A 7,630-nucleotide genomic window follows, 5' to 3' on the forward strand; every position below is an offset into this window, starting at 1 on the left:
TACTTTTTATGCTAAGAGTATTACTTTTTATTGTAAATATCGGTAGGGTTGACCCGTCTCACATATAAAGATTCATGAGACCGTCTCACAAGAGACCTCCTTTTTTACTTTTAGTCGCCTATTTTTTAATGTTTTATAATTTTAGTTTTTCATCAAAAGTGTTGATGTGACATTTATATATCAGTGTCATGTTAGAATCACGTAAGCGACGTATAGATGTCACATCATATTTATGTCGGAAAACCAATTAAATTTATAACAATAATAAAGATAACAGATAAAATTAAAATTTGATAACATAAATACACATGTAAGACTAATATTTTAGTTTTTTTATAAAAAAAAATTGAAAGAAGATAAATACAATTTTTTCATTATCTAATTACAAAATTATATCATCTGGTAGATGATAACTTTCAAAAACAAAAAATCTCTCTAATATATATGGTAGATATGCCTTTCTTTCCTTTGAACATAAATATTTATTTCCTTTTGGTCTTCCATCTAATCATTCCTTCTTATCTAGAGAGTTCCACAGATTATTTCCGAAACCCAAATTCACAATCGCAGACAATAGATTATCGTGGGTTCACTCAATCTGTTAATGGCGTCGTCGGATCTGGAAGCGAAGGCGAGGGAGGCGTTCATCGATGACCACTTCGAACTTGCCATTGACCTTTACTCACAGGCCATCTCCCTAAACCCTAACAGCGCCGACCTCTTCGCCGGCCGTGCTCAGGCCAATATTAAGCTTCGAAACTTCACCGGTATTTTCAGATCAAATTTACTCTCGTATATAGTGTTTTTCCCACGATATTTCTTTTTACTCTGATTTCAGCGGTGTATGTTAATATATTTTTCACGACATGACGTTGTGAGATTTTTTTTGCTTAACTATTATGTGGATTTAAGAGTAAGATTTGTGTTTGATATGATTCCTTTCTTCAGAAGAGAGGGGCTAGGTTATGTATTTCAAACAAAGTTAATTTTTCGTTTGCTCGATGTTAGAATCTTTGGATGGTGTATACATGTGGAGACTTCGGCGAGTAGTTCTGAAAAGTTGCACGTGCTGATAGTATGCCAACGATGATTCCTTCATGAAATAGGATATAGGATAGTTGATAAATAGAAATTTTGATTGTGCTGTTTTTGAGACTGATTTTTTCCTCGTATGATGTTTTTATTTTTTATTTCCTGGAAACATGCCAAATATATTGTTGCTTTGTGCTTTACAACTGGTTTTGAGATTGTTAAACTTGACGGACAGAGGCTGTTGCCGATGCTAATAAAGCAATTGGACTAGACCCGGCGAATGCCAAAGCATATTATCGAAAAGGGTGAGCGTTTACACCTGGTTTCATTTTTTTGGTTTGAAGTGGTATCTGTTTCGTATTTTTCGGATTGAAGTTTCTTTGTCAGAATTTCAGTATGAGTTATGTTACCGATTCAATTAACAGAAAAAAATTAATTTGTCAGCTTTCAGCTTGTTGAATTTTTAAAATCTTAGCTGGATTTTATAATAAACTATATTGCAAGTTTAAAAACAAACTCCTGCTGTTGATTTTCTCTATTTTACGTAATTAGTCTTGTGTCTTGCATTTATCGAGATGCTGTTCATGAGGAATTCTGCAAACTAGGATGTACGTTGAATCTCCTTATACCTATCAGTGCTCTAATCTTCATTCTACATGAGTCATATGAAGTCATGTTTAATTCAAATCTTATCTGAATGAGCTTTATATCGTTTTTATGATTATTCAGTGTTGAATTTGGTCCCTTTTCAGTTGGCTGCTCAACGAGTCTCTAAATCGTGATATATCGTAGTGTCTATTACCTTTTTGTTTGGTGATAGTAAACAATGTGTATTTTCTGGTGGGGGTTTTCCATAGAGGGCCACAATATTAGTCTACGCTATGCATATGATTTTAGATGGGTTTTCACTCTTACTGATTTCATTTGAGTTGGTTGTAGTTAATGACTTTCTACTGTACTGGACAAAATGAGTATCATTTATACTGGCCAAAATGAGTATCATTTATCTTCCTTTATATAACGTTTGTCACTGTAATTTCCGTACAAATGTGTTTCCATGTTCTGCTCACAGCATGGCATGTATCGAACTTGAAGAGTACGAGACTGCTAAAGCAGCTTTTGAGACTGGTGCTTCTTTAGCACCTGGATCTTCCAGGTTCACAGACATGATAAAAGAGTGTGAAGAACGTATAGCAGGTAACTTATGCTAGATCTATCTTCATTTCATTTTTCAACGGTGATGGTATCATGGCCCAATTAAATATATTGACTTCAACGAAACGTGGTTAAGTTTTGTGAATATAAAATCGAATCTCCCTGCTGCCTTCTTTCTCTAATCGTGCATTACTTTAGCGTGTTTGTGGACTGGAAGTTAATTTTTTTATTTACCCACAATTAATTCATGTTGTTTTTACTCTCCGGGCACGACCGTTTCCATTTTATGTTACGCTTTGTTGAAAATGAAGTGTTGGTGTAATTTTTTCTGGAGAATTTGTGTTGTGCAAGTCAGCCTTGGCTAAGGAATGCTTATGTACATCGCATTTCATTCATCAAAAGCCCATATGTTGTAAATTTTCTTTGATTCTTCCACTTTTAAGTCTCTGATGAATTTACATATGCACATGATTGATCAAGCGAGCTCTTGGTTAGAAGACACTAGGATAAGTTGCTAAAACAAATGGCGGAGGGCCCCCTATGGGGGTTGCTAATCGATTATCTGGCTACCTGTTCTGTCATTGTAAAAAAAAAAGACTGTTAGATTCAACTCGACTAGATCTGTGTTGACGCTAAAAATTTATGCCTCTGTCATTTAAATTTATAGATTTTCTATCTTATTTTTTGTGCTGTTCATATAATTTTCCTCTCCTCCATTCATATTGTACCTATTCTCATTGATTTCATGTTTCTTACCTGTTTCAGAGGAGGCTAACGAACTGCCAACAGAATTAGTTGATAAAGCTCCAGAAGATGTGATGACCCCAAATAATGGGCCTCCAGCCGTTGCCAGACCCAGTGAAGGAATAGAAGTTTCTTCAACCAAACCAAGATACAGGTCAATATATTTTCATGTGGACTGTGGAGTTACTCCTTGGTTTATTTGTGTAAAATTTTGAAATCGATATATGTCGGATGCGGTATTTCTTTTTATATTATTAGAAGCACTGGAATGCTAGTTTTGGAGGGCTTTTTGGTGATTATCAAGTCTGTCCGAAAAATTACTTTCTGGGTGAAGCTTACTTGTATTATCAGAGTCGGTAATCTTCCGAATTGGTCAAGCAATATCTTCGCCTTCCTTTTCTGTTTGATTGTCGTTTTAAATAACTAGAATATATTAAGAGGGCCTGTCATGCGTCTTAGTTGACATGGGAAAGAGGGTTCCTTGTTCGCATAAGCAACCCTTTGTTCGCATAAGCAACCCTATACCTCCTATATATTGGAACGTATTGTTCACTTATCAATAAAATATGTTTATTTAATGCAATTGTGGAAATTGCTGTGAGGTGCAGCGGTTTCTCAATTACGTGGATCGTTTTCTGCCAGGATGATTTGTGTTTGTCCTTTAATTATCGATAATATGTTTTGCAGGCATGAATTTTATCAAAAACCAGAGGAAGTAGTGGTAACAATATTTGCGAAGGGTATCCCAGCAGACAGGGTTGTGATTGATTTTGGCGAACAAATAGTGAGTGAATGATCCATTTATTTTACTATGTTTTAAATATCTCTTAATTATCGTCTACCAATATGCGTACTCCTTTCCCACTTGGTCTTCAGCTCAGTGTTACCATTGAGGTGCTCGGTGAAGATGCCTATCATTTTCAACCCCGATTATTTGGAAAGGTGAAGTATAACTTTATGCTTCTCGACTGATTTTGGGTTGATATTATGCTTGAACTTGAACTGTATCATGTATCATACCTTCCTTTCTTTTCTTATTTTATTCTCTTAATGTTGGGTACTAGATTAAAAGCTTTCTGCTACTTACAACCTATGTTTCTTACATTTCTTATCCAACAGATCGTCCCTGCAAAATGTAGATATGTTGTCTTATCTACAAAAATTGAAATCAGACTTGCCAAAGCTGAAACTATAAATTGGTCATCCCTTGAATACAGCAAGGACTCCGTAGTTGTTCAGAAAGCGACTGCATCATCATCAGGTTCTTCTTAAAGTTCCAAGCACAAGTCACTTTGTGGTCCAGTTTACTTGCTTACAACTCATAACTTGACTTTATCAGATAATCTGAAACCTACTTATCCTTCCTCCAAGCCAAAAAGAGTGGATTGGGATAAATTGGAGGCTCAAGTAAAAAAAGAGGTATGTTTATAATATAGTACTCAGTCACCTTTATTGTTCGCTGGGAATTAGTTCATAACTTATGAATCAGCCCTTTAATCAAGTGTGACAATTCTCTTGTTCGTTTTCTATCTCAGGAGAAGGAGGAAAAGCTCGATGGCGATGCAGCTCTGAATAAATTTTTCCGAGACATTTACAAAGGTGCAGATGAGGACACTAGAAGAGCCATGAGCAAATCTTTTGTATGGCCATCACCTCTTTCATGGACCTAAAATTTACTTATCTTGATAAATCATCTACAAAGGAATTCGGTTATGTATGTTTTGAATTTTCTCGTAAAACATTTTTCAGGTTGAATCGAATGGGACAGTGTTATCGACTAATTGGAAAGAAGTGGGGTCAAAAAAGGTGGAAGGAAGTGCACCAGACGGCATGGAGTTGAAGAAATGGGAGTACTGAGGTTATTACATATTTTACCCGTGTGTCATTTTTGTGACGTTATCTTTTGCTCCCAGTTACTATACTTTTGCTATGAAGTTGTTTATATTTTATTTGTTTTAATGGGTCCGTTTTGCATATTTTTATTTATGAACTTGTGTTTAAACCTTGAGACATTCGGCTGCATGAGAAACGCTAACGCTTATTTTCTGTGGTGAAGCTTCCCTGTGTACTGATTTGGAATTTTCTTGTTTCCGTTTTCTTGCATTCTGGATTTTTCATTTTTTAGCATACAGTTGTGTTATAATCTTATTTCAGTGCAAATATTTGGTACATGTTTTTATAATATTTTTTGGCAAAATCCATTTGATTATGAATTTCAAATCTCAACTAGTTGTTTTTGAATCATTTGAGGTTGATTTTTAATTTATCCAAATTTGAAGTCATTTTAAATCTTTCCATCAAATTTTCCATAGGATCCACATCTTTCAATGCAAAGCCGTACCTATAGTATTTAGCAGACGGAAATAACTATGGTTCGGTTAATTTGGACCAAATTTTCTATATGATGTAAATTATATCGTTGTATGTTATGTGTAATATCGTCTATTTTGAAATTATAATATATATTAATTGCAAGAATTTTGTTCTGTATGGAAATACATAAATTTTATTTATTGTATATCGTACCAAAAATTTTGACAAGATATCACATTGTACGTAACTTTTCGATATATGTAATGTGGTATTCCTAAATTTCCTGTATTTTCTTCATTCTTAGACGGCAACAATGTCCTAAATTGCGTTGAATTTGAAATACTTTTTTAATACTTTAATCCATACCTTTTCTCTCACCCATGTAAACTGTTTTCATTAAATAAAATCCTGACATCTTGCCTACGACGACTGATAAGTGATAACGTCCTGTGGAATATTATCCTAAATAAGGAAGAGATTTAATTGAAAAATAACAAATAAATTGGAAACTAATTGATATGTGATAACGTCCTATAGAATATTATCCTATTTTCCAGTTTGTTCCTTGCCTATCTTATTTGTTTTTTTTTTTTATGTAGTGAAAAAACTTATATATCTAAATCAAACCTATTATAATAAAAAGGTAATTTTAACCTTCACGAAATTTTAATGTATAATTGTCTCGACCCTACCTGCTCAAACTCTTTCCGATTTTTTTTCCACTTTCTAGTGTTTATATTGGTCATTGTTTGACATATTACTATCGATAGGACACGATCCTTCACAAATAATTCAATAATATCATACAATAACCAATTGTAACAAAATTATTATGAAAATAGACATTAATTTACATATAAGTGAAACCCAAGAACTCATATTTTTTTTTTTTTTTGAGAAAAGAACTCATAATTATAACCCAAAAAAGGTTAAATATTTTTTCCTATTTAAATTTAAATACAATGCAAAGAGTACTCTACACTCTTTTCAAACCATCACTCACTTTTTACAGTGGGAAAAACAACCCTACTCCTTCACACAGCTTTTTTATATGCTTTTTTCAAATAATAATTTTGCCAAAACAAATACAAATTATGACATCATGCAATCGTCAGCTTATATTGCCGCTATTTTGTTTCTTTCTTTCTTAACCACTTCATTGTGATTCAAATGCTGCATCTCTTCAGTTCTTCACATGAATTTCTTCCCATGTTGTCGTGTGAACAGTAGTCGCCGAATCGAATTAATCGCGTATATTCTGAAATTATCCCATAAAAAATGAAATTGTAAAAATTCGAGAGAGAAATATGAATACTCGTCACTGTACTTTTTCTGGGAGGAGGGAAAGGAAATGTACCAGCGGATGAAGAATTGTACGATTCTTTGCAGTGGAGAATGGCGCCTTGAATTCCATCATGCTGTTCGAGTAACGAGTCGTCTCTCCGGCGGATCGGTGGCTGTGCCGCCGACGCGTATCGGCTCTGTCCCGAATGTCTTGCCACAACTTTAAAACTCCCGACTATGCTCCTCCCATCACCCAACTTTGATACGTTCACCGGAGAAGGTAACGGCGTCAAGGATGTCTTAGACTTCACCTGCTTCTCGTTCTGTCTCTTTGAAACCTTTGCGTACAGAGGTTTAATCAGCTTCAGATACTTCCGGACGGAATCCCTCGAAAGTTTCTCGGGAGAAACGACGGAGGAGGTGGTCTCTCGCTCGCGACTATGCTTCTCTTCCAGCATTTTACTTCTCAAGCTGTTGTCTCTGGCGAAAACTAAAGAAACATGCATTTCCTCCTCTTTACATTTCGCAGAGACCTGATTCCTCTGTTCAATTTTCGAGGATTTGCAGAACTCATTCACCGGACTCGCATTCAACTGGGCGTTAGGCTCAGCTTTCCGCATTTGCACTATCTGTTTGAAATCCAACCTGAAGACTTTTAACTTCGGAGGCGGCCGCAGGGGAGAAATAGGAGACATCGCCTTCAAATTAGCATCTAACACGCTATTTTTACTCAAGAAAACATCTCTAGGAGATTCAATAAACAGCAGATCTCTCATCGAAGCTTCATTGCCTCCCTTAATGGTCGTCGAGGAATCAGGCGATTTCAAAACCAAGTCGAAGAATGACTCTTCGTCTTCTTCACCGTCAGTGCACGAATTTCTCGCGTCATCGTTGACGTTTCCGCAGTAATTCGTGAACGAGTCACCGCCGGATCTGGCGTCAACGTCGAAGCCGGAATTTCGCTCCATTTTAAAACCAGTGGAAGCTTCCATTAGAGAACGTTTGGAAAGTGAATTGATACAGGTTAGCCTGTTTGCAAGTATTTAAAGGGTAGAGGGATTGCTAACACCTTGTTTGGTGCGATTGAAAATGGCGTTCAAAT

The 7,630-nt window shown here is 35.6% G+C and overlaps 2 protein-coding genes across 2 annotated transcripts; one reads left to right on the forward strand and one right to left on the reverse strand.

Annotated features, from left to right (window-relative positions):
* The first annotated feature begins 463 nt into the window (after nucleotides 1-463).
* LOC142540324 (protein SGT1 homolog) lies at nucleotides 464-4,986 on the forward strand. Its single transcript, XM_075646388.1, has 10 exons — nucleotides 464-767; nucleotides 1,268-1,337; nucleotides 2,105-2,229; nucleotides 2,953-3,085; nucleotides 3,619-3,715; nucleotides 3,808-3,873; nucleotides 4,051-4,192; nucleotides 4,271-4,350; nucleotides 4,467-4,571; nucleotides 4,681-4,986. Exons 1-10 carry the CDS (start codon nucleotides 605-607, stop codon nucleotides 4,786-4,788), a joined length of 1,089 nt encoding a protein of 362 aa, XP_075502503.1. The 5' UTR covers nucleotides 464-604; the 3' UTR covers nucleotides 4,789-4,986.
* A 1,178-nt stretch (nucleotides 4,987-6,164) lies between these two features.
* LOC142538975 (putative membrane-associated kinase regulator 2) lies at nucleotides 6,165-7,630 on the reverse strand. The gene is made up of 2 exons (XM_075644270.1): nucleotides 6,602-7,630; nucleotides 6,165-6,502 (listed from the first exon to the last, which is right to left on the reverse strand). The coding sequence occupies exons 1-2, from the start codon at nucleotides 7,518-7,520 to the stop codon at nucleotides 6,411-6,413; spliced, it is 1,011 nt and encodes a 336-aa protein (XP_075500385.1). The 5' UTR covers nucleotides 7,521-7,630; the 3' UTR covers nucleotides 6,165-6,410.

Source organism: Primulina tabacum, chromosome 3, assembly GCF_025594145.1.
Source record: "Primulina tabacum isolate GXHZ01 chromosome 3, ASM2559414v2, whole genome shotgun sequence".
Taxonomy (NCBI): domain Eukaryota; kingdom Viridiplantae; phylum Streptophyta; class Magnoliopsida; order Lamiales; family Gesneriaceae; genus Primulina; species Primulina tabacum.

Bases quoted from the DNA above. Each gene is read 5' to 3' on its own strand.
- LOC142540324 (XM_075646388.1), top strand. From the start codon at position 605: ATGGCGTCGTCGGATCTGGAAGCGAAGGCGAGGGAGGCGTTCATCGAT. The intron at 3,716-3,807 runs GTGAGTGAATGA...CTTGGTCTTCAG, and splicing joins TTGATTTTGGCGAACAAATA to CTCAGTGTTACCATTGAGGT. The intron at 4,193-4,270 runs GTTCTTCTTAAA...TGACTTTATCAG, and splicing joins AGCGACTGCATCATCATCAG to ATAATCTGAAACCTACTTAT.
- LOC142538975 (XM_075644270.1), bottom strand. From the start codon at position 7,520: ATGGAAGCTTCCACTGGTTTTAAAATGGAGCGAAATTCCGGCTTCGAC. The intron at 6,503-6,601 runs GTACATTTCCTT...GGATAATTTCAG, and splicing joins GTACAATTCTTCATCCGCTG to AATATACGCGATTAATTCGA.